The 27957-nt window shown below is 34.0% G+C and overlaps 2 protein-coding genes across 2 annotated transcripts; both read right to left on the bottom strand.

Annotated features, from left to right (window-relative positions):
- Positions 1-3315: 3315 nt before the first annotated feature.
- Positions 3316-9798, bottom strand: LOC114755910 (cysteine-rich receptor-like protein kinase 3). Its single transcript, XM_028944806.1, has 7 exons — positions 9401-9798; positions 6266-6666; positions 5706-5825; positions 5091-5218; positions 4744-4957; positions 3782-3894; positions 3316-3546 (listed from the first exon to the last, which is right to left on the bottom strand). The coding sequence occupies exons 1-7, from the start codon at positions 9796-9798 to the stop codon at positions 3316-3318; spliced, it is 1605 nt and encodes a 534-aa protein (XP_028800639.1).
- A 10352-nt stretch (positions 9799-20150) lies between these two features.
- Positions 20151-23401, bottom strand: LOC114755911 (cysteine-rich receptor-like protein kinase 2). Its single transcript, XM_028944808.1, has 7 exons — positions 22909-23401; positions 22174-22580; positions 21848-21976; positions 21546-21673; positions 21138-21351; positions 20671-20902; positions 20151-20360 (listed from the first exon to the last, which is right to left on the bottom strand). The coding sequence occupies exons 1-7, from the start codon at positions 23298-23300 to the stop codon at positions 20153-20155; spliced, it is 1710 nt and encodes a 569-aa protein (XP_028800641.1). The 5' UTR covers positions 23301-23401; the 3' UTR covers positions 20151-20152.
- Between the last annotated feature and the right edge of the window lie 4556 nt (positions 23402-27957).

The following is a 27957-nucleotide window of genomic DNA, read 5'->3' on the forward strand; positions in this document are numbered from 1 at the left end:
AAAGAACCATGCTGCCCTGAAAAAAAAAACCCCCAAAAAAAATATCTCTTCATAATCCTGTCGAAACGATGCCACTAAGGATCCGACCCCACCAAAATGTGAAGGTAATTTGATGAAAGAGATTAGAATTTGCTTACTGAGATTGGATCGGAATAGGTATATGTGTAGGGTTGGCTTTGTATTGTGGAGAGAGCTAATGATTCATGTCTAAAGATGAAGAAGGAAGCCAAAGGATGAAGAAGACAGACCTAATTAGGTTTTAATATATATCGGGTGTGTGTGTGTGTGTGTAAAACCATCCATAAGATCTAGATATTTATAATTTAAAAGAATCCAGATTTGATGATGATGATGGCTAAAGTAAAAAAAAAAAAAACCACCCACGCACACATATATATTCTCTATAAATAGAGAGAGAAATAAGGCATCTTGACATAGAGGGCCAGATAATCATGTAGGCAATGATGGGATATTTTGATGGCATTTAATTTAATTTCAATTAATTTATTTAGAGAGTTGACTTTTAGAATTTAATTCATATAATATTTATTAAGTTGGGTATGAATTGGCCAAATAAATTGTGGCTGTGAGAATCATATCGAACTTATCTGTAAACATGACGCCTCTGAGCATACAAGCTGTTTCCAAAGCGTGTGCCGTGAATTTAGTGATGGGATTTTTTTTTTGGTTCTTTTTTTGCCATAGCAAGATGATGTTGTGGAGTTTGCAAGTGATTAAATTGTCACAATGAAATGTATTATGATCATAACTAAAATCAACCCGTGCTCTTCGGAGGAGGAAATTTTAAAAAATAATAATTACAACAATTAAAAAAAAATGTACTCATACCCAAAAAAAAGAGTCAAATATACTAGCTCTGTTTTAAACGTCAGACATTTTTACCTAACACATGAACCTTAAAGAGAAACAATTAGGTAATTAAGATCCTAAAATTTTTACAACTTTCCCTTTCTCTATATCCATTATTAATTACTTGTGTTTAATAGAAGAGAATTACGTTTGATTTACATTTGACATAAGGAATTTTAGGTAGGGCATTCAACATATGGTGGTATTCGGTGGTTAAAAAAATACAATATTTTAATATTATTTTTTTTAATTCAACTAGCGCTCTAAATGTTATTTTTCAACTATATCTAACACATTAATCTTATTTATATTTTAGGATGCTAGATACATTATAAATAATATCAGAGTGCTAGAAGTTGAAAATAAGATTAGGATGTTGAATACATTTAGAAAATAGGGATAATTAATCCACAGCTCCTTATAGTTTCAACTAATTTTGAATTAGGTCCTTATAGTTTTTTTTCTTTTTATCAGATCTTTATACTTTCATCTGTTTTTAATTAGGTCCTTGTATTTATTTTTCTTTTTATCAAGTTCTTATAAGTTTACCTTATTTTTAATTAAGTCCCTGAATTTTTTATTCTTTATTTTATAAATTTTAATAGTACTATTATATAAACATAAAATAGTATATATTATTTAATATTAGTTTATAAACAATAATATTCTAAAGATATTGAATTATTATAATGATTTTAATTTTTTCAGCAAAAAAATTAATTGTTCTAAAAAATATTCCTGAATTAATTAATTCTATTACTTTTTTATTACATAATTATTAATTTAATTTAATTATTAATATTTATATTTCAGTATTAATCTATTTAATTAAGTTTATATTTAATTAATAAATAAAAATTAAAACTACATGGACCTGATTAAAAATTTAGTGAAATTATAAGGACTTAATTAAAAGAAAAATAAACACAAGGACCTAATTAAAAAAAGCTAAAAGTATAAGGATCTGATAAAAAGAAAAAAAACTATAGGGACTTGATTCAAAATTCGTTGGAACTATAAGGACTTGCGGATTAATTAACCCTAGAAAATAATATCATAGTGTTGGATATTGTTTTACTCTTTTAGGTAAAAAAAAATTAATTCATTTATAATTTCGTATTTTTTGGTCTTTTTAAAAGGCATCATGTTATTCACCGAAAACAAGGCACCATAGTGATTATTTATTACAACTTTCCTACCCCTACGATTTTCTTAGATAATTGTGTTTTTATTTTTCTTCGAATTTTTGCATAATATCAATAAAATAGAATGTCTTAATTATTTGTATTATTATAAGATTATATATATTTATTATCTATATATTTTTAAAATAGATTAAGGATTGAATTATTACTTTTTTATTTTTTATTTTTTTGAACAATTATTTTTTAAATATTTTAAGAACTTTATAAATAGCAATCATATTCCTCATTATAGGCCGACTTAGTTGATTGAATAAAATATTCTACTATATTTTTAGGATCCTCTCTCTTTCTTTCTCCTCTCTTTCCCCTCGTTTCACATCATGGGGAGTGGGGAGATCATGCATCCAGATAGGACCCAACTTGTGACTTGTGAGTAGTTGGGCAGCCACCAACCTCAAATTAATTTTGCCTTTTTAAATTCTCAATTTTGTCTCCATTAAAATAATATATCATGTATGAAATAATGTGATTTGTATATTTACTATTAATAATTTATTTTGGGCGGCTTTGAACATTACTCCCTCCGATACTATATATAAGCTTTATTTTCGGAGATAGATTTGATCTAAAATATAAATTTTATTTTTGAGCTTGTTTGAGTATTTATTACTTTTCTTCCTATTTTGTTTTAGTTGACTCTATTTAGTACTCTCTCTCTTATTAATATTACTCCTATATATTCTCTTTCATCATTTTTTTTATTTATTGACTCACATTGACTCTCTTAATAAATAAGGGCAAATTTGAAAAAACAATGATACATTTCTGACATATTTATTATTTTTAATAATTTTAACTGCTAGTTCATTAAATGTGATTCAGTTATTTGAAACTTATAAATAAGACAGGAGGGAGTATCTCTGTTAAAATAATATCTCATGTGTATGGAATATGGATGGCAAAAAAAAAAAAAATATCATGCGTGACATCACTTTAAAAAAGTCACATTATGTACAAATATTAACTTCATCAATTAAATAATAGAACTGAATTCTTGATGTCACATCTAAGATTTTAACAAAATTAATGTAGCTTTCCAAATTGCATCCTGTAATCATATATTCACATATAATTTCTAAGACGAATGTACAAAATTACACACAAGTATTGAATAAAATGAAAATTAAAGATGTACAGTTGCATGTACTCAATTGCTTTTTCTATTTATTTTTATGATCAAAATTCTAAAATAACCCACAAGTGGTTATTTCCGTACAATTAGAGGATAAACCAGGGACCACTAATTAGCTTCAATCAAGATTGGCATAGTGGGCGTTATGTTCTCTAATAAGTCCTTATTTTGGAGCAAAACAACTATTTCAGACATCATTGGTCTCCTATCAGCAGATGCTTGGATGCAAAGCAAACCAATCTCTATGATTCTCTTCACTTCTTCTGCATCATAGGCATTAGGATCTAAGGTATTGTCCACCAATTCCAAGTGCCTGTCTTTCTCATAAAGTTTCCAAGCCTATCAAATGAGACAATAGGGAAGTGAAAAAGAGGGATACAAGAGACAAATGAACATATTTACGGTAGTGTCTTCTTAGATATTTCTCAGATTCATTGTATATTGGCATTGGAGGAAAGGATTTTCCGAAGACAGCTAAATAACCTAGAGCTTTATTATTGAAAATACATCCCCATGTCTAAATCTTCTCAAAGATAAACACGAGGAACTGCAATAATAATGGGAATTTCCTCACCTTTTGAAGGAGGAATGCACCCTCATCATTATTATCAAGCCTTAATTCCGTGCTTTTCTGACCACTGATAACTTCTAACATAACAACACCATAACTATAAACATCAGCCTTTTCTGATAATTAGCCATGAATTGCATACTCCGGTGCTGTATATCCTCTAATAAATACAATAGAATGTGATATAATTAGATTGAAACAATGACTCCAATAGATATTAAACACATACATATACACAGTACATATAATTATAGATCCAATGAAGTCTGAAATAGGCATATGTAGTGTAAATTTTTGTGCCATGTTTGACATTATATATATATGAATTCTATTGAGTATCATAGGTGTAGAATATAGTGTTCGATTGACTCGTGTGTGAGTGTTTGTGGGCGTACTCACATATATATTATCAATACCTCATACAATCCATGTGCTATAATAGAGGTAAAGAAAATTAAATATAATTCTTTGAACTTACAATGTTCCTGCGACTCTTGTGTTTAGATGATGAGATTTGTCTTGAGGTAAAAGCTTTGCCAATCCAAAATCAGCAATTTTAGATTGTAATTCATCATCTAAGAGGATGTTGTTAGTCTTTATATCTCTATGTATAATACGCACATGAAATTCCTCATGTAGATAAGTCAAACCTCTTGCTATTCCTAAAATTACATCATATCTCTGCTTCCACTGGAGGGAACCTTTGTTTCTACCTATTTTCCAAGTGTACAGACTTTGAAAGGTAAGAAAAATATCAAGGGCAAACCTTAAAAATGATAAGGGAATTGATATGGAAAGCTTATTATCATGTTCTCCAACGTAAGTATGACATATGATTAGGCTTTTCTTTCATAAGTCGGTGTTGTTGTGTTGTTGATTTGAAAATGTGCACTCATGTCTTTATGTTAAAAAGAAAAATAATAGATTATGCAAATTCATAAAAGCTGTTGGTTGATAGAAGATACCGAACAGGAATTTGTCAAAGCTGCTGTTTTTCATATATTCATAAATAAGGATTCTATCATGCCCTTCACTACAATATCCCAGAAGCCGAACAAGATTCCGATGATGAACATTACTTATAAGCATCACTTCACTTTCAAAATCCTCTTCCATCTTCCTGGATTGTTGTAAAGTTAATTTCTTGATTGCAACAACTTTCCCATTCTTCATAGTGCCCTATGATGATAATTAAAGAATTTCAATTGTTATGAGTACCACGTTTGTCCTTTTGGAAATGTATTTTTAGAGACATACTTGCTAAAGAGCATGATCATAAATATTTAAATATTGAATATCAGATTAAAATTACCTTGTATACAACCCCAAATCCTCCTTCTCCTAGTTTGTACTCTTCACTGAAATTCTTGGTTGCATATACCAAATCATTATAATTATAAGTAGCTAGACCTTTCAACTTGCTTGCTCCAGTCATGTCTCCTGTTTAGGAAAATGCAAGTCAAAGTCACTTCATAAGGTAATAAAACTTGTTAGGGATTTGATCCACCCCACTAGGGTGATTTTCCTATCATTAGAATGCTAATTGACCTTATTTCAAGGAAAATCAAGAGGGAATTGAATAAAACTGAGATGGGAGATCCAAGTCCGAAGTGCAACAAATCTACGATTTTGACCTTATTTATTAATTGAGTTTATCCATGCTTGTTAGATTATTTTACATGTGAGTAAAGTACGAGATTCATCTAGCTACTTGCCTCTGGGTCTGACCTTGACCTTGACCTTGGAAGATTCTTCTTCCATATGTAAGTTTGTGATTTGAAAACATACTACGACTAGACCTCCCCCCCCCTCTCTCTCTCTATATACATATATATCCTCTTGTAAGAAAATCATACCCCAAGTATTATTCATCCTTCATAGATATGAAAAACAAAACATCGCATTAAATAATTTAAATCTGATATACCTCTAGGAACCCTCTTATTCCTTCTTGGTCGTCTAGTCCAGGCAAACAGTGCAACGAGGATTAACACAAGAGCAAGACCTCCAACAACCCCTCCAATTGTAACCCCCTTTTTGCTTGATCCTACAGTATATATAGGAAATTAAACAACAGTAATTCATTTTCAAACTAGTCACTCATTTTGAACCGCAAATTTTAAAAACCAAACTATATATTTATCTATGGGGATCGTATATCAAGCTAAGTGCATGCATCTAAGACAAAAGGGGCTACATATATAGCGGTTAATACATTTTTTACCTCTCAAGTTTGTTTTCATTTTAGTTTTGATCCCTCAGGTGTCAAACTATAGGTTTTGATCTCTTAAATTTCTTTCCGTCTAAAATATTAGTCCTTATAATTTAATAAAAAGTTAAACCATTTTGCCAATCAAGGGACCCAAACCCATGCATGGTTTGAAACTTTAGGAAACAAAACCAAAATTCGTGCAAACTCCATCGATCAAAGATGGTATTAACCCATATATATATATATATATAAATCTTTGAATGATTTGTAGGTACCTTGTTTGATGATGGGCGTGATATCAATTGTGTGGGTATCATTAAAGAAGGAAGTGGTGGAGTATCTCAAGAAACAACCAGCATCAAAAGCATTGCCATCTGAAAAAGGAAGACAAATCTCTATACTATTGAACCTACCCTTCAAGCAATCAAGGCAACCATCGGTTGTGATAGTCTCAACACATTGAGCAAACGCATAAATATTTGTACCATTATTATTATTTGGAACATTAATCTTCGTGGCTGCAAAGAAACTAGGCATTCGAGGTGTTGTTATTTGGAGATTCATTAGCACCTGTCGCACTGTTGTGGTAATGGCTTGATCTCCCGTAGTCTGATTCCCACACGATACGAAATTGAAAGGTTGCGTCGTCTCGTCAAAGAAACCATTGGAGTTGTACCTTTAAACACCATAAAGTATGTCGTATCATTTTCCAAGTACAATATATGGACTTGTTGTGTATAAATCAAGCATATGATGAGAGAGGACGAATTTTTTGAGTTTGGATGATTCTGATGTGTCTGTGTGTTTGGAAATTAATTGATCGGTTTCTTATTATAAACTAAAATTAAATAGTAGACTGAAAGTGGCCGAGAATAATAAAGGAACTGATCCTGCTTCAACTTGTTTTATTTCAACTAATGCGTTTTTTTTAAGTTTAAATGGGTTGTTTACATATTCATTTTTGGGTTAATACTATAATTTTTTTATTGAATTTTAATTTTGATCGCTATAATTTCAAATCATGGTATTGTATCTTATGTCGCAGTGTGCACTTGGCTCCCAGTTAAGCATCACATCAGCTTTTTTTGTTTTTTGTTTTCATAACAGCCCTAGTTAACACTGTTCAATCGCCACTTAGATGATTTTAGGGATCAGTAATTATGTTTACAATATTGCGGGGAACAATGTTAACCGCCATTGGCGCAAAAAAAGAAAGAAAGATTAGTTAGCCAAAAAAGACTGTTAACGACCAACGATTCTAAAAGGAGAACCGGTTGATTCACCTGGCTAAATCGGAAACCCACCTAGTATCCGGTTCATAGTTGGGGGTAGATTGGGAATTAGATAGAACCAGTGCTAGTGCTTAACAATCGGCAATAAAATAGGGAACCATTTGAATCAAGGGTATGCAAAAACCCAGCAGTTTTGTCCGATCAATCCGAGATGGTCTGGTCCAATCAAATTCTGTCCAAATAAGCTATATAATAAAATTGGATCAGACTAGTTGGTCAGATTGGATTGAGTTCCAAACCAAGTGATTAGACTATTTAGATGGTTTGGTGAATTTGTTTTTAATAATTTGTAATTTATATGTTACCTTTTAGGTTTTTATCTGTTCATGATTAAGTCTTAATATTTTAGGATATGTTTTATATGATTATAGATATTTTTTAGGGAGAATTGCAATTAGGTCCCACTCAAGGGAATTAAATACAAAAAGGTCCCTTGAAATTATGAAATTATTCTGAAGTCCCAAGGGACCTTTTTGCAATAAATTTTATTTGTTTAATTACGAAATTACCCTTCTTCTTTTTTTAAATTTGTATTGACAACTGAAAGAGCAGTGGTTGACAACTCAGGGTGCAAGGATTGACAACTATCGCGGCTGGTTTGACAACTTATGGTGTGATATGCTGAGAAAATGTGTTGTCAAACCAGCCGCGATAGTTGTCAATCCTTGCACCCTGAGTTGTCAACCACTGCTCTTTCAGTTGTCAATGCAAACTTTAAAAAAAAAAAAAGGGTAATTTGGTAAGTGAATAAATAAAATTTAATGCAAAAATTTTTTGGGACTTTAAAATAATTTCATGATTTCAAAGGACCTTTTTGTATTTAATTTCCTTGAGTGGGACCTAATTGCTATTTTCCCTATTTTTTATTATATTAATTGTATTTATCACGTTGTAATCTTGCTTCCCACTAAGAAAAAAAAAATTAAGGTCTCAGACTCGACCAATCCACCTATTCATGGATCAAGTTCAGTCAACCCGACCTTGGGTTACTATTAAATTGAACTAGACTATGGATTGCCAAACCTAGTTTGATAAAAAAATCAAACTAAACTTCAAGTTGGATTTTGGTCTGGTTTGTAGTGAGACCATAATCTAAATTGATCCACTCTTTTTTTTTATTCGAAAATTTTAAATCGCAATATAAGGTTGAAAAAAGAGTCATGATAAAATATTCAAGAAATATGTGTTTGTATATATTATACATTAAAACTATAAATTTTAAAACAAGAATATATATATTAAAGAAAGTTTAAAGTGTATATTTGGTTCTTTAACCTTGTACAAGGTTTCAATTTGGCCTTTTAATTTAAAAAAGTATACTTTTAGTCCTTTAACCCTAAAATTTTTTTTTAAAAATGATGATGTTAAGATCTTAAATGTTGATAAAACATTCTCAAATACTAACATATTAAGTTTAATTTTCAAAAATCCATGACTGTTATAAAAAATCATCATTGAAGCCTAATGATTTTAGGGTTAAAGGACCAAATCCATACTTTTTAAAGTTACTGAACCAAATTAAAACCATGTACAAAGTTAAAAGACCAAATTTATACTTTAGCCTTAAAGAAATATTACATCTCATAATTATCTTTTTTTTTTCATTTTTGAAACTACAAGACATTTGTAAATTTTATTAAATTTTATTTTTACTTGTCTTAAATTTTTAATTACTTTTGCTGTTGTATTTTTCAAACTAATTTTTCTATAAATTTTTTTTTATCATTTTTGTCTTTCATTTTAAAAAAAATAATTAGGATATATTCAATATATATTTAGTCATGATAGATCTGAATCTGATCATAATTCGACTACCATCTCTGCTCATGGACCTTCAAACTGGGGGAGGACTAGTACGTACCTCACCTGACCTGACTGAATTAATTAACGAGCCAGAATTTTTAATATTCTGTGTGACACATATAGGAACAACGGATCTATAAATTTTTAGTACAGGACCCATTGAATAAAAGGTGCAGATCATATATAGGAACTGAGAGATTAATTTTTCTAATAACCAAATTTAACATTAAACAGCACAAACTGATGTTGTAGTGTCGTAACATATGGCCCAAAGAAAGAAACCTTTAAGATTGGAGAGAGTAGCTAGTGTGGTACCTGAGGAAGCAGCCGTCGTAGACGACATGGGCACCGGGGGCTACGGCGGCGACGCAGCTACGGATTCGTATGGCGGCGGCATCGAAGCACGCGACACAGTCGGGGATGGTAAGGTAGTTTCTGCACTGAAAAAGAGTGATAATGGGGTTTTCTCCAAGGCGTTGCTGTTGTGCAGTGGCGAAGTGCTTGTTTTGGTCACTGATCTGCTCTCTGATGGCTTGAAACGTTGCGTTTAGGTTGTCATGGTAGATGGAGATGTTGGTAACGAAGAACTCGTTGAATGGGTTGCACTGGATCTTAAGAAGGTTGGTCTGTGGATCTGAAACGACGCCGTTAAGAGTGGAGCGTGACCAGAATATGAACGTAAGTAAGGGAAGAAGACAAGAAGGTCGAAGCATGTTTAGTTGAGAGGATGAAGATGAAGAAGGGAAAGAAAATGAGAGGAGATATAGTGGAAGGAAGGTTTAATGGTGTTTGAGATACACACACACACACACACATATAGATACAGACGGCAATGAAAGGGTGGTGTTAGAATAAAATGTACAACTATTATTGTTATTATTATTCCAACTTCGTTGACTTTTATTAATTGGGCAATCAACGCCTGCGTTTGGTAATGAAAAATTGTTGAAGAGCTCGAAAGAAAACAATAATGGAAGTAACGATTATCTTAAGGATTGGATTTGCATAAGAGGCAGTAAAAATGAATTCGTAAGGGGCAAATGGATGTATGTTTATGCATGAATCATAATTAATGACGTAACTTTATTATTGTAAGACTTGGTAAGCACAATCTACATATATATATAGAGAGAGAGAGAGAGCGTAGATATTATTACGTAAGACGTTGGCAAAAAAATATATTGCTACCCCCGATTGTTAATATGAAAGTTACTTAATTTAAATATATTAAAAAAGTTAATTAAGTTAGTTATTTATAAAAAAAATATGAGTTGATTTCTTTAAAATATTCTTTTACTACCATTGGATGGAAAATTTCTTAATATGTTGAATCAATAAGGATAATTTAGAAAATAAATTATAAATTTAAAAGACAAAATAGATTGATGTCTTATATTTGAGATAAAATCTAACTTTTTAACTAGCTCTAATATTAAGGAAGAAAGGAAAGTACTACTTTTGGTCTTAATTATAAGATCTCGTTTGTAGTTTATAAAAAAGATTTTATAATTAGGACATGAAGTAGTATTACGTAAGAAACATGTGTCAAAACCAAGAAGTACAATTGTACATTTTCTTGCAAGTTGCAAGATTAAACATTCTCCTGAGAGCTACTCTTCATTGTTTTTTTTTTTTAATTCAGCTCTACAGAAACCCCCCGGGGGTGTCTCTTGCCCTCATTGGTTGAGTTAGGGTCCACCATAGTCGTGATCACTAATCAGTCTTATATAGGAATTGAACCTACACCGTCATAAAATTTCTGTAGTCATTTTCAAACACCCCTACATCACATATTCTTCACTCTCTCTCTATCTCTCTCTCTAACGTTTTCTTGAATTAAAGGACAAGCAGGTTACAAGTAAAATGAAATTTGCAATGTTCCATTTATAATGGCAGACCTCTCTCTAACTTCTACAGGTGAAAAAACATGTTTTATAGCACCTACTCTACATAATTAATTTTCATACCTCTTGACAGCGTAGTTTTATCACGTTACGAGGACCAGTTCTTTTCGTTTGATACAACCCCTGTTGGTTTAAAAAAAAAAAGCCAGAAAAAATTACTTTAAATTTCAAGACACTTCACACCGAAAAGTTACCCCAAAGCTATCTCAAACGTAAACCCAAAAAAAAAAAATTGTCAACTGGCTTTTTCTTCAAAAGCGCACTTTGCGGGCTTCATATTCCCAACAAGCTTTTGAGACTAGGGAGTAGCCAAGACAGCGTCATTATTGATTTTTCCATTCATGATCTGCAATGGCTTCTTCTCCATCACCACCATCCAAAACTTTTGACTTTTTGCTTGTATTAAATTATTAGGTGCACGTATGTGACGTATTCGGGCAGAGTTTCTGAGTTGGCCTCTCTCATCAGTCTTTTTCAGGTCTGTTAAAAAACCTTGTCAATTTATTTTCCTAAAAAAAAAATATCACATTACTTTTATTTTAAATTCTATATCTAGTAAAATAAAAAAATTATGTAAAATATTAAAAAAATTAAATTGAATATCAATCATCTAATCCAAATCAATGTGAAAGGTCAAAAATCAAAATTGATAGGAGCATTACATGCTCAATTTTTTATGAGCATATTCATATATATGCCCTGAGAGGCTTATCACCTAGAGAGAATCTTTTTCCAATGTATTGTTACTGCATTATTATTAATCAATTTAAAATATAACCCTTAAAGAGAGTCATATATTATTCATAAGACCTGAACATCAGTAATTTTATAGGCTATAGGCAAAAAAAAAATTTCTTTTGATTATTTTCCACAATTTCAGTGGCTTCCGTTCAGATCTTTTTTTTAAAAATTTCCCCATATATTTTTTGACTTCAATATAATTCAAATGTCATGAAAATGCATTGTTCAAAACAAATATCATTTATTCCACACGTCACACACAAAAAATAAATTATGCTCATACAATATCAATATATATGTGTGCGTGTGAATTTGGCATACGTCGTAAATATAATCTTGGGTGAGTACGTACGGCATGTGTGGAGTGGAGGACGGAGGTGATATAATTAATTAAAATATATGACATCTTATGTGCGTGCACAGTATGGATTAAATATATAGAAATTAATCTTTCATGAGTTCATGCCATGGATCCATATAGAAATTAATCCATATATATTAGGAAATTGAATAAGTTCCTTTTTTTTTTATTCTTCCCACTTGCAGGAGGAAATTAAATAAGGCCATTATTGGGGCAAGTGGCTGCAGGTGCATATTTTATTTATTTTGATTCTGCTTGCATTATTTGTTTTGTACGGGAAAAAACTTAGATCAAGTTCTTCATATTCATTATATCAAGTTCTCTAATTAGCCATGAGTCCTTTTTTTGTTTCATGTGAATTTATAATTAAATGCCAATATTTTAAAAATAGGACTATGACCATGTAAGTATTGTCTTTTTATGGAGGTCAAGGTCGTCTAAGAGGTTGCTACAGTTGAGATAATTAGGGGAGTCACTCATTATTCAAGTTGAAATGATCATCTATGATCAATATTAACGCCAATTTAAAGTCTCTCTTTTTCCCTTCCATCCACTTCCCTTCTCTTCTTTTTCTAACCATTAGATTAACACATTTCAACAGTATCTTAATGTTTTTAAAACTTACTTATAAATATTTTTAAAAGTCTTTAGTGCATTTGTAAATTGTTGAAATTAAATTTCAGTAGTATGTATTTTATTATTTATTTATTTATAATTTAACATTTGAATAATAATTTTGAAAAGATTAAAATATCAACCATTAAAATATTGATCTAAGGGTTAGAAAAGGAAGAGAAAGAAAGAGGATGGAACGAGGAGAGGAGAGGCAATGATGTAGTACATGGAGAAGCAAGTCTAGTTCAATAATTGATGCAACTATGGATGATGAATAAACTTGACTGATTTTTTTCCTTTTTTTTTTTGAGTGAAAAGGAATTTATTGAAAAATAACAACAAACTTACAGAGGAAATAAAAGGAAAAAGAAAGAAACAGAAACTACTAAGAGATTACATAATAAGCTGTTTATGCAACTCAGCAGATCTTATAGTTTGATCGGTCAAAGAAAAGACTTCATTAACTAGTCTTAGAGGCTGGGTCTCCTCATGATTGAAAAGTCTTCCATTGCGAGCATTCCAAAGTTTCCAACAGAGGAGACCAAACATCACTCACCAATTCAGTCTGTTCTTGATCGTGTCCAGATTCTTTTGCAACCATCTTTCGAAGGATATGCTCAGGAAACGCGAGAGGTGACACGGGGGTATGACAAGGCTCCAGCAGATCTGAGCCCAATAACAACTCCTTAAGACATGGTCTGAGTCTTCGACTCCGTGTCCGCATGATTCGCATTGGGTGCTATGAGTCATGTGTCTCCGGTAATGTTCAGCGTTAGTTAGGAGCTTGTTACTTAAAGCTAACCAAAGGAAGGATCTTACTCTCTGTAGTCCTGGCCATTTCCATGCTAATTTCCAAATCGGGTTTTCTTCCTCCCATTCATTCTCCATAATCAATTGGTAAGCTGATTCGAGGCTGAACCCATGTTGAGAAGTTAGCCTCCAATAGCAGTTGTCTTTTCCTTCTGTTGGGTTTAGGGGACACGTCTCGGAAATTTAACGTAGGATATCTTGTGGGAGGTGTTCAGAGAATTCCTGCCAGTTCCATCTTCCATCCGTAGTTACAAACTGAAGTAGCTTCTTTTGCCTATTCGTTTCATGTATGGGTTTATAGGCTAAAAGCCATAAGGGACCAAGATCTCCTACCCAATAGTCCTCCCAAAATCTGATTCGATCACCATTACCTATCTTCCATTGAACACCTGAGTTCATGTCTTCTATTACAGCTGCCATACTACGCTAGAAGTGTGACACATTCTTAGTTCTCATACGCTAGTCAGGTTCACCATTCCAGCCATACTTGCTTGTTATGATCTGCACCTAGAAGAGGTCAATACAATGCATGAGTGCATAGGCTACCTTCATCAAAAAGGCTGTGTTCTGTCCTTCTATGCCCCTGATTCAACAACCCCCGCGCGTCTTAGGCTGGCAAAGTTGAGACCATTTAATGAGATGAACGCTTTTACAGCTATCTGTGTCTCCCCATATAAAGCTTCAAGTAAGGGCTTGGAGTTTTGTGCAAGTAGAAGTAGGGATGCGTGTTGATTGCATAGCATATAAAGCAATTGTTGAAAGCACCGACTGCACCAGGGTTATTCGTCCTGCTAGGGAGAGCGATTTTGCTTTCCATCCTAATAATTTTTTGTGCACTTGCTCTTCTATGTACTTATAGGTGTCTCTTGTGATTCTACCATGCAAGAGCGGTACTCCCAAATACTACCCCAGGTTGTCTATTTTTTGGTATCCCAATTAAGCACTAATGGCGCTTGCCGCTTGGTGGCTTACATTTCTCGAGAAATGTATTCTCATTTTGGCATTACTGACTTTCTGTCCTGAGAAGTTACAGAAAGTATCAAGTATGTTCTGTATCAACTTTACTTGGTTGGCCTCCGTGGTACTGAAGAGTATAAGATCATCTGCAAAAAACAGAGTGGGGCCCCGTCTTGCTCATGCGAATTGGTTTCCAGGTGCCTTTGTTTACCTCCATTTGAATAGCTTGTGACAATCTTTCCATGCATAAGACAAAAATATAAGGAGAGAGAGGGTCCCCCTGCCTGATCCCTCTTTGAGGACAAAAGGATTCTCCCACTGCTCCATTCCAAAGCACTTGCATAGAAGAAGAAGTGATGCATTTCATTATTAGAGACACAAGGTGACTCGGAATTGGTGCCTTCCTGAGAGTGTCTCCAATGAAGTCCCATTTGAGTCTGTTAGAAGCCTTTTCTAAATCTACTTTAATAGCCATCCATGATTTCCTCCCTGTTTTTTGTCTCATAGAATGTATCGCTTCTTGAGCTACAATAATATTGTCTGTAATGAGTCTGCCTTTGATAAAGCTTGATTGATAGAGGAGAACCAGATGCCCCATAATCGGCTTGAGTCTATTGGCTATTATCTTGGTTACGAGCTTGTAACAGGTAGTACATAGGCTGATTAGCCCGAATTCCTTCAGGGTCTGGGGACTTTCTTTCTTGGGGATCAGAGCTATGAGGGTGCGGTTGAAACTGGGGTCTATCTCCTTTCCTTCAAAGATTGCTTTTACTTCCTTGAACACACAGTCGCCTACTACTTCCTATTGATTTTAGAAGAAGAAAGCATGAAGGCCATCAGCTCCCGGAGATTTAAGGGGGTGCATATCAAACAGAGCACGTTTAGTTTCTTCTTTGGTAACTGGACACTCAAGTAAAAGTTGCATGGGCTCTAGAAGAGGAGGAAACGTACCAGTATAAAGCTGCAGATCTAAAAGGGGAAGTTCTGAAGAGTACAATTCACGGAAGTAGTTTGTTGCCATTGAGCATAGGCGATACTGATCAGCCTCCCATGCACCGTCGTCAGTCTGAAGCATAAGTATTTGGTTCTGCCTTCTTCGGATCAGTGCTTTTGTGTGATAGTATCGTGTGTTGCGATCCCCATTCTAGATCCATTGTGTTTTGGCCTTTTGCATCCAAAGTATTTCCTCTTGCAGGCAAAGAGATTCATAATCTAATATTAGAGTACGCTCTAAATCAAGTAGCATAGTTGAGAAAGGTTGGCTCTCAAGCGCTCTCTGTGCCCCTAGTATATGACGACGGAGCTTATTTTTCTGTTTGCTGATTGCACTACAGACATCAAAGTTCCACTTCTGGGCTTCTTCAGTGAAAGATTTAATATTGTGGCTTAGGCTTTGATAGCCGACCCAGCTTTGATTCACTAGATCCACAAAATCAGGGAGAATAGTCTAGGACACAACAAAGCGAAAAGGTTTTTAGGCTTGAGCAATGAGCCCAACTTGTTTGACTAATAGTGGTCCGTGGTCGCTTTACACTCTGGGCAAATGTAGGACTTGTGTATGAGGGAGGACATCGATCCACGAACTGTTACAAAGGGCTCGGTCAAGTCTTACCATTAATCCACCTTGCTGCCATGTGAATTTTGGCCCAGAGAATCCCAAGTCCATTAGTCCAGTTTCCTGCATCATTTTCCTGAATTTATGGCAACCGTTTTGACTACGTTGTACTCCACCATGTCTCTCATCTTCGCTTAAGGTGGCATTAAAATCTCCGAGCAGGAGCCATGGGCCATTAACGTTGTTAACAAAAGTAGTGAGTTCTTGCCAGAGTTGTTCCCTTAATAAAGGCTGCGGGCTTCCATAAATAGCTGAGAGTAGGATGGGCTCACTCATATCATTTGAGCTGACAGAAGCATGTACAACTTGTTTATGGTTCTTGATTACATTGAGTGTGACTGTATCCTTCCATAGAATCCAGATTCCTCCCGAGAACTCGACTGCCTCAACACGGTGGGAGTTTGGATATCCTAATTTATGAATAACAGCATCAGCTTTCGCTCCTGAGACTCGTGGCTCAACCAGCGTTACTACATCAAGTCTGTAATCTTTCAAAAGTGAGCGCAAGGCTCTAAGGAACCAATTAGACGCAGCTCCTTGGCAATTCCACGCAAGGAATGTTTTATTCATGATTTAAAGCTGAATTAGTGCTCTATTTCGAAGCAAGAAGGCATCTCTTCATCTTCAAAAGAGTTTTCAATTGCTTCAGCAAAGATTGGTTCCTTGTCAGAGGTAATAGAAGATCCCAATGCCTCAGCTAGAGCTCTGGTTAATTCCTCTGACAGAGTACTAATTGCGTCCTTGTGTTTTGCTCTGTAATTCTTAACTTTACATGAGGTTTGCACTTTGAACCCCCCTTTTTGTGTACTTAAGTCAGGAGGTTTTGGCCCATAATTCTCTTTGCCTGTACTAAGGGTGAGGTTGGTTCTCCGTGCTGTTGACCTAGTGACCTTCATGGGCTTGGCTTTAATTGGGCCAAGCGCTACTCGGGAGTTAGTCAAGGAGATGGCAGTATGTTTTACTGGGTCTAATTTTGTGTGGACCCGCTCTTCTTTGTATGCCGAGGATTCGAATATACTATCCATGTTCTGTTTTTGAGGCCCTTGTTTCTTTATGGTTGTTCCTTGCTCTGGACGCTTGCCTTTCGCAGTGGTCGACTTCATAGGTTGTCTTTTTGTTACTTTGCTTCTCGAGGTGTCAGATGGTTGCTCAACTACTATGTACTCCTTCTGTATTGCTTTAGAATTGCTCGTTTGGTGCAAGGTATCTTCGTCCGAGGTAGCTAGCGTTTGAAACCTGTTGCCTCTAGCAATGCTATTAGGGGTGATGCTGTCAGATGATCGTCTTCCTCCCTTCCCATTTCTCCAAGCACGAGATGGGGCTTTCATCCAGGATCCGTACACTTGATCCTCACGCGCTCTCTCAGCACGTGCTGTTGCTTCTGTCGTGGGACCTGTCTCAGGCCGGTGTGGGTTCTGAGTTTCCTGGCCTTGTTGCTGGGATCTCAATGGGCATACTGCTTCAAGGTGCCCGTATCGACCACAAGCATAGTAGATGGTTGGCAACCCTTCGTATTCAACCAGTTGTGTTGCACCGTCCAATTTGATCATCGAGACTAAGGGCTTGGTAAGGTCCAGCTTGACTGCTAGTCGTGCAAACTGCGCTTTGTCTACTCCTTCTGTGTTGTAGTCTATCTTTAGGACCTTTCCTATGACTTCCCCAATTGCTCTTAAGATGCTTTTGTGATAGTAATGGTAGGGAAGACCTGGAAGGCGAACCCACCCATAAACCTGCTTGATCTCTAAGTTCAGCGATGAGATGGAAGGCTCCCATGGATGCACCGTTAGGTAGTGACCGAGCACGACCCAGGGGCCCCCTAATATGGCATTCTGGTAGTCAAAATCGTTCTCAAACTTAACCATGTAGCACCCTCTTTCAAGCTTGGTAAGCTTAAAGTTTCCAGTTGGCCTCCACATGGAGCATATCTTTGTATATAGTATGTCTTGCCAGATAAACTGTCCCAGGAGTTTGACCACAACTACATATTTCATGCAACTACACATAAAGTCTCTCACTCTATGTGAGAAGTTAATGATTAGTATGAGTCCATCCATATTGACTGTAACGTCGTCTTGCTGTATGTCAACTTCCTCCTTTTCTCCCGTGGACTCAGTGCTATCTTTTTGATTTCCCATGAGTTTGTCTTTGAATGAGATCGGTGGTTGAGATCCCAGAGTCTCCACGTGCGTGCCATGTGGCGAAAGTAGACCCTCTCTCTGCTGTATAGTTGCGTCTTCATTGAAAAGCTGTTTCTGTATGCTTGACCAGTCCGGGGTTGGAGCCTGTTCTGCTATCTCCAGTTCCTCTGTTTCCATGGTGGTCGCATTTTCAGGGGGGCTCTGCATCTTGATTTTCTTTATAGTTCTATTTTCTCCTAGCCCTGGAGAACGCTCATTCTTTTCCGTTAGCTACATGTTGACGTTTTGTTCCATTGTTTCCAACAGGGGTATAATGGGATTGGTTTGGCGCTTTCAAATCCCAGAGTGTGGGAATGGGTTCACTTTTTTCCCTGCCGCAGTGGGCAGTGGGAGGGGCATTCAACTCTCAGGGGCCCTCTAGGAGGGCCAACAGGAGGGTCGTGTCACAAACTCCAAGAGAGAGCTTCTCTCTCTAACCTTCTCTCTCAATGACTGATTTTTTTCCGTCATTGAGAGATTTTTCACTTTGATTTTCTTGTCATGTGACTTGGAGATCACGGATTCAAATCCTAAAAACAATTGCTCCGCTTGTAGAGGGAATGCTATATAAATCGCTCCCCACCCAAACCCCACCTAGTAGGGGTATTTTACACTAAATCTCAACTTTATGCATTTCTTTAGGAGTGTTCTATGGATTTGGATTCTCTTTCATCTTCAGCCACGTTGCATTGCCGTCTCTTGCACAAAATTTGGTCAGTTTGGTTAATCTAGCATTTTTCTTTAATGTAATATGATTTATGTTGGTACGAGCTTTTATAAAAAGGACAATTTGACAAAAAATTGTTTGAATGATATATTAAAAAGTCAGTTTCAAAGCATTTAAGTTTTAAAAAAAAAATCAAAAGCCAGAAGTTAAAAAAAAGTTGCTTTATTTTGGGAAGTCTTTAATTTATTATTGGACTTGAAATTATCATTATGATCACTATCAACATTAATGAAAATATAAAAATTTTAAATCAAGCTATAAACTTGACTGATTTTTTATTCGTTGAGAGAGTTTTTACTTTAATTTGATTTTCTTGTCAGCCACCTTATCTCGCTTGCACAAAATTTGATCAGTTTTCTTGATTTACCATTTCGAAGAGGAACTTGCAAATATAAGGGCACCATTTTCATTAGCATATGTAAATATAATGAGAAATAAGTAATGTCAATGAAAAATTCATTTTAGTTATAAAATTAGCTTTATTGATTAAAAAAATGCATTCTTGATGTCACTTTTTTCCATATGCTTTAATGGGCTTTTATCAAAACTGTATTCCTGAATGATAAATTACATATATACACTTGCTCAGATTATATTGATGAATAATAATTACAACAACAAAATGCTGAAGAATGGAATAAAAGACAATCATCTATTCTATTTTTACCTTCGTCTTCTATTTTCCTATCTGGGTTTCAGAACTCAAAAGTCATCCCTAACTTTAAATTTCATTACAATCAAGATAGGAGAAGTAGAGGAGTAGTCTCTAATTTGTTTCAATCAAGAGAGGCATAGTGGGTTTCATATTCTCTAACAGGTCCTTATTTTGCAGCAAAGCAACAATCTCAGACATTGTTGGTCTTATTTCAGCAGATGCTTGGATGCAAAGCAAACCAACCTCTATGACTTTCTTCACTTCTTCTACATCATAATCATTAGGGTCGAAGGTATCGTCCACTAGCTCCGCATGTACACCTTCTTCATATAACTTCCAAGCCTAACAAGTAGGATTAAAGTGCAACTGAATAAGAGGGGTAAATGGGGCAAAACAAAATTGAGATTATTGTTTTTTTAATATTTATGATTGGCCCTGAAATAAAGAAGGAATAAATATTCTAATAAAGTCAATCAAGTAGTGTTGAGTTGTTGAAAAAGCTATCCTAATTTTCCTTGAAATATGTCTTTCTATTTAGCCATAAGAATTTTCTTACTTTTCGGAGGAGGAATTCGCCTTCATTATCACCATCAACTCCTAGTTTCTTATTTTTTTGGCCACTTATAATCTCCAAGATCGCAACACCATAACTATAAACATCAACCTTCTCAGATAATTGGCCGTGAATTACATACTCCGGTGCTGAATATCCTCTGAAAAATATGTATAATATTTATGACTTAGCCAAAACATTGACACAAACAAGAATACATAAAATTTAAAAGATGACAAAATATGAAAGAGATTATTAACAACGCAATATCATGCTTTGCTAGACACACATGAACTCTTGTTTTTGAAATTCAGGTTGAAAAAACAAGATAAAGAAAAGTTATAAGTATTTATTAGTGTGATAACATTGTTCTAGCTAGTGATGATACTATAGATTTTATCAGCATGCTATTTATAATTGATTTCAATAGAAGTTAAGAAAATCAGATAAACGTAACTGTTTCAACTTACAATGTTCCAGCGAAGTTGGTGCTGAGATGAGTTTTGTCCTCAGGAAGAAGCCTTGCCAACCCAAAATCAGCAATTTTAGGTTGAAGATCCTCATCCAAGAGAATGTTATTAGGTTTTACATCTCTATGTATGATACAAACATAGAATTCCTCATGTAAATAGGCTAGACCCCTTGCAATGCCTAAAATTATATCATATCGTTGCTTCCAATTGAGTGAGCCTTTCATTTCACCTATTTTCAAGTTTACAAACTTTGAGCAGGAGTATTAAAGGCATCAAAAGAAACATAGAAGTGTTCCTTGCTTAAAAAATGTAAATAGAAAATGGATTTAGATTTTACTCAGTCGAATAAAATTATGCCATATCAATAAGTTCGATAGCTAGAGGAGATGATGATATGTTGTTAATTAATGTCACAAATGTTAAGAAAAACAGTATATAAGATTGGTTAATTGAGAGAAGGTTACCGAATAAGAATATGTCAAGACTGCTATTTTTCATGTATTCATAAACAAGAATTCTAGTTTTGCCATCAATACAATATCCCAGGAGTCGAACGAGATTCCGATGATGAACATTGCTTATAAGCTTCACTTCATTTTCAAATTCCTCCTCCATCCTCGTGAAATGACGAAATGTTAATTTCTTGATTGCAATTTCTTTTCCGTTCTTCAAAGTGCCCTATTCATTATTAAAATTTTTAATCAAAAGCATGCTTTCAGACGTTTTGTTTCTCCTCAAGGTCCAAAAAAAAAGAAGACGTTTTGTTTCTCCTGAAAGTCTAGCTTGTTACAACACTATATAAAACTCACTTAATTTTAGACATCCTTGCTTATCTAGATGAAATTACATATTGGAAAATAAAATAATGTTACCTTATACACAACACCAAATCCTCCTTGTCCTAGCTTGTTTTCTTCGCTGAAGTTCTTGGTTGCAGTCTTCAGGTCGTTATAATTATAAATAGATGGGCCTTTCAACTTGCTTGTTCCTATAACGTCTCCTATTAAGGAGAATGTTAGTCAAGAGGAGGTCTCTTTTCCCAAAATTATTAAAGGAAGAAAACAAAATCAAGGTTTCGTTTCTGTAAATTCATGGAAAAAGAGAAAACCAAAAGCCTGAAATTAAATCACTAAAAACTAATATATAATAGTTGAAGTCATTTTAATATGCTCACCTCTAGGAACCCTCCTAGTTGGCCTTTTTAGTGGTCTCATCCAGACGTACAATGCAACAAAGATCAAAGCAAGAACTACTCCGCTTCCAACAACACCCCCTATAATGGCTCCCTTATTATTGCTTGAACCTAAAAAAACAGGAAAATAGAGAACAGATTTTCAAAGTCGTTCACAATATGAGTCCTTGCCACATATGATAATAATTCCTGGGGAAAAAAAAGTATGATACCTTACATTATTAATATAGCTCTTTAACACTTTGTCATCTAAATGCATCCAAAGCAAAGCTGAGTGTGATATAAATGATGTGAAGACCAATATGTACCTTGCTTGAAGGAGGGTGCGATATCAATAGTCTGATTATCAGCAAAGAAGGAGGTTGTGGAATATCTCAAGAAACAGCCATCAGCAAAAGCCCTACCTTCTGAATTGGGAAGACAACTCTGCATATTGTTGTCTAGAACATTCAAGCAGTTCTGGCACTCACTCTGAGTGATAGTTTCTGTACACTGAGCAAATGCATAAATAGTTGGACCACTATTAGGAACTTGTGTCTTGGTAGCTACAGAGAAGCCAGTGATTCGGGGAGTTGCTGTTTGGAGATTCATTAGAATTTGTTGAACAGCTGAGGTAAATGAAGTAGCAGGTTCTTCTGTTGTAGTCTTATTCCCGCATGATGCACTATTGATAGACTGTGTTGTAGCACCAAAGAAAGCGACACTAATGTCGTACCTTCACATACAAATCACAAACTTAGAAGTTAACAAAGTTCTTTTATCAAGATTTAAAAATTTAATGGAGTCGTTTGCACATGGGTCAAAATTTAAGAAGGTTTCATATAATTTATTAATCTTATGGAATTAAACTTTTTATTTAAAGATTTTTGTTTCTTTTTAATTTGATTCAAATTTGTTGAAAAATATTTTAAAAATTTGAAAAGGTTTTGCCAATAGGATGTAAAAATGTCACCTTTTTTGAAGGTAGAATCTAGCTTTCAAAAAGGGAAAAAATTTGGGAAGTCGGAAAAATTGAGGAAGTAGCAAAGACCCCAAATCCGTACCTGAGGTAGCATCCGTCGTAGACAACACGGCCACCTGGTTCGCCGGCAGCACAGCTGAGGATTTGAGGGGTAGCAACGTCGAAGCAGGCGACGCAGTCGGGGATGGAGAGATAGCTTCTACATTGAAAAAGACTAGAGACGGTGTTTCCACCACTGGCAGCTTGCTGTGCGGTGGCGAAGTGCTTGTTTTGACCACTGATCTGCTCTCTGATGTCTCGCAGCGTTGCGTTGATGTTTGCTTCAAAGAGGGAGACGTTGGCCACCAGGTATTCGTTGTATGGGTTGCACCCTCTGGTCAAAAAATTGATCTGGGGGTCCGAAACGACGCCCTCAAGAATCTGCCATGACCAGAACATGAAGGTGATTAGAGGAAGCAGATGAGGTTGAAACATGTTTTGGAAGAAGAAGGAGGAGGAGGGGGAAAGAGAGGTTAACAGAGCAAAGGATATTAAGGCATTGATTGGTGTTTGGAAACGACGAAGAAGGAGGAATGAGAATTTCATCTATCAGACAAAATTATTAAAAGGAAGAAGAGAAAAGAAAGATCGATCGGTGGGATTGAGTTGTTTCTTGGCATTTTCCCATTTTCCAAATCATTGAACGATGCGATAGCAATTATCGGCAAAAGTGATGTTGACAATGCAATCTATGAAAGTGCAAGTGGCCACTATGGCAGCTGAAGCCTAATTGCAATTGGCGAAGACTACGAATTTTCAAAGCAATGACCCACTGGGAAAGGCACCCACGCAGACGCCATGTTCAGCAGCCATTAGGTATACATCTAGTTGTGTTCACAGGCCTACAGTTTATTTTATATAAAAAGAACATTCCTTGGGGTCCTAATTTTAGGAGGTTTTTTTAAAATAATTGATATGAGTTTGAAAAAAATTTAAGCCTTTTATTTTTGATTAATTTGTCGACAATTTATGATAATTGTTCTGAGACATCCCTTCTATTTAATACTTCTTCCGTTACTAATTATATAGACAGTTTTAAAATTCAAGAATACCAAAAAAGAGTAGTTAAAGTTGGTTGATGTCTAAATTTTTTCTCCTTTCGGATTTCACTCTTAGTTAAGATGTAAATATTTGTATCATTCTAGATGCAATTTTTTATGGTTTAGTCATTTATTAGGGTATATTTGAAAACATCCTCTAATTCTTTTTAGAAACGAAAGGAGCAACTTACAAATCGCTTACCAACGAGGTCCTTACATCGACAATGTTATTTGAACTCACGACCTTATAAATTATAAGCCAACTCTGACTAACTAGACCAACTCTTGTTGAAAAGTGAATGGGATATTATATTAAAGAATAAAGTCCAAACCAAAGTTCTTGGCCGGTCATGTTGGGCTCGTCCCAATTCTGGTCATTTACTAAGACGGGACGGGCGTCTATATGTCTACACACATATGTATAATTTTATAATCTGTATAATATTGAAAATATTTAAAATGTATAATACCCCAAACCTTATTCCCCTTTTCGCCCTCGCTATATTCATGTCCACCTGAATGCCGGGATCTGAGTCGGATTGTGTAGTTGACTCCCAGAGCACGGAATTTTCCATTAAGCAGATGAAAGAGAGTGACGATTTGAAGGACGATTTGCCAGAATGGGTGTGTGTTGGATTTTCTGTTTCTACATGGTATTGGGTTGAAGTAGACAATCATCTCATCTTGGTCATTCAATTCAATCTTGGCAAGTGATATGAAGAAACATTACATGAAGAAGGGAAGAAGGTAAGAGCTTTGATGCTTCGATGGATGATGAATTTGAGAAAGGAACATGACCAAAGAGATTCACCTACCGGGACCTAAGTCAGGCAAAAAATGATTTTTCTAAAGCCAGAAAGATAGGGGAAAAAAATGTAACGCTTAAATAGAGTCATATTATTCATAAGACATTAGTACAATTTTATTTTATAGGCTATATGCAATATTTTCTTTCAATTATTTTCCACAATTTCAATTTTCCGTTCAAATTTTTAAAACTTATCCCATCTTCTTCGACTTCAATATAATTAAAATGTTATAAAAACAAATACAATCGTTCAAAAACTTCTAAAATATCATTTATCCCGCACGTCACAAGAGGAAAAAAAAAGATGAACTATTCTCATACAATATCAATATGAGGGGGGGAGAGAGAGAGCATCTACACGATGCATATGCCATAAATATAATATTCTGTGGGCACATATGTGCAGAGCGGAGGTGATATATTTAATTACGTAAAACTTAAAATATTACATCTTACATGTTCAGTATGGATCAAATATATAAATTAACCTTTCATGAGTTCATCCCATGGATCCATACAGAAATTAATCCATATCAGGAAATTAAATAATTTCCAGTTTTTTTTAATTCTTGCCACTTGTGGGAAGAAATTAAATACGGCCATTATTGGCGTAGTGCTTTGATTGCATTATTTGTTTTGTATGGGACGCCAAAGTTGTCCAAGAGGGCTCCTAGGGTTGAGATGATTAGGGAAGTCTTTAATTTATTATTCAATTTGAATTTATCATATATGATGAATATCAATATTAATGAAAATTTGAAGTCTCTTCTCTTCCTTTCGTTTCCTCCCTCTTCCCACCTCTTCTTTTCCTAGTAGTGAGATTGACGCATTTCAAAGATTCAGATCTTAATATTTTTAAAACTGTTACGAACATAATAATATCTTTGTTGATGTCCATATATCTCCTATTATCTCTTATATCTCCTATTATCTCCCATTATCTCTATATCCCACAATTATCTCATATTATTATAATGTATTGAGCACACTTAAATGGAATGTGAAATACTCTCTCTTGTTGATCCTCTCTTCCTCTGTATCATTCTTCTATATTTTTTCCTTATTTATAACATGTTATCAGCACGAAACTCTAACCAAGATGCGTATGATATACCTTTATACCTGAGCATAATTTTAGAGCATCATCTTTATTATTTTTCTAGAGTATCCTTTGCTCTGTTCAAATAAAAATATCTCGAGCATCATATATATGGTGTTTCAGAGTATCCATATTCCTATTCAATTTATCTAGGATAATTTAAGCCATTATATGGAATTAAAAGGATTATCTACTGTTGTTTTAAACATCGGGTTCCATGGCTATGATTGGAGATTTTATTTTACTTTTTAGTGCTGCAATTTAATTTTGATATAGATATTATATCTTCCAAACTAATTATGATAAGAGGATTTTTCCCCCCTCTATCCTTTATTGACCTGACGTCACTATTTCGTTGGAACCCGAACTTTCAATAGATACTAGCAATATCCTTAAAAAGTTACTTTCTAAAATTAAATGGCTAGAAGCCATATAATTCTAAGTTTTCATCTCATTGTAATTAAATGGCCAGAAGCCATATAACTCTGATTTTCCATTCTTTTCAAATTAAATGACTAAAAGCCATATGATTTTGATTTTCTATATTATAGCTAGAAGCTATACAACTTTGATTTTGCCATATATATGGGGCTAATTTTCTATTTTTTTAAACGGCTTGAAGCCATATATATTTGATTATTTTTATCTCATTAAATGACTAGAAGTATTTAGGTATAACTTTTTCATGTTATGGCTAGAAGCCATATATATTTGATTATTTTTATCTCATTAAATGACTAGAAGTATTTAGGTATAACTTTTTCATGTTATGGCTAGAAGCCATATATATTTGATTATTTTTATCTCATTAAAGCCATATATATTTGATTATTTTTATCTTATTAAATGACTAGAAACCATATAATTTGAATTTTCTATTTTATAGCCAAAAACCATATATATATATATTATCTTACTAAATGGCTAGTTGCCATATAACTTTAATTTTCTATCTTATAGCCAGAAGCCATATATATTTAAATTGTTTTTTTATCTCATTAAAAGACTAGAAGCCATATAATTTGTACTTTCTATTTTATAGCCAGAAGCCCCATATATATTTAATTTTTCTATATCTTATTAAATGGCTCGTATCCATGTAACTTTGGTTTTCTATCTTATGACCAGAAGTCATAAATATTTGATTTTTTTTTCATTTTATTAATTGGCTAGAAACCATATAACATCAAATTTCTATCTTATGATCAGAAGCCATATGTCTTTATTTTCTTATTTTGAAATTAAACGGCTAGTGCCATGTATCTTTCTTTTTATATAATTAAACAGCCTGAAGCTATATATTTTTGATTCTAAGAAGGATCATTATATGGTTTATTTATAAAAAAAATTATGACAATTAAAATTATAAATAATGTAGCCCAGAAACCTAATGACTATATAGTGAAGGATGTGTTGATAAAAGAGTTTATCTTTTCTCCTTATTTCATGTTTTATTTAATTAATTTAAAATTTTAATTTTATTCTTATCTTATTCTCATATATTCTTGACATTCAATTTGATATTTATTAATATTATAATTTCCTACTACTAAATGGCCAGCAACCATTACACTCATGTTATTGAATGATATGAAAATAATAACTTATGATTTTTCTTAAAGTCCCAAAGGCTTATGGTTCAAATATTAAGGGCCACAAATGATTTTTAAAATATATACATTTACTATATAGAGTCTTGAAGACTAATGACTTATAAATAGCTCTAAAAGCTTATGATTTAAATCTTCATAACTATATTGTTTGATTTTAGTCCTTATAGATCTTTTCAAATTTTGGTTGGATTTATAAATTTATGAATAAGTTTTGAATAATTACATAATATATATACAAAGAAGTGAATTTTTTAAATTACAAAATATCCAAAAAGTTTTATGTTTTGAAAAAAAAAATATATAGTTCATATTCTGAAAAAGCATAACAAGAAGTAAAGTATATCATATGGTGAAAAAACAATATATGTTAGTTCCTGAATAAGTATATAGAGCATTTCTGAAGAATTATATATAATCAAAAAAATTGATATAGTTCTAGAAGAACTAATAACAAAAGGTTGATATAGTTTCTAAAGAACTGGTAATTGATAATGAAAATCATGACCCACAAACATATATATTAGAATATTTG

This window comes from Neltuma alba, unplaced genomic scaffold, assembly GCF_004799145.2.
Source record: "Neltuma alba isolate B1F8T4 unplaced genomic scaffold, ASM479914v2 tig00010348_pilon, whole genome shotgun sequence".
NCBI classification, from domain to species: Eukaryota; Viridiplantae; Streptophyta; class Magnoliopsida; order Fabales; family Fabaceae; genus Neltuma; species Neltuma alba.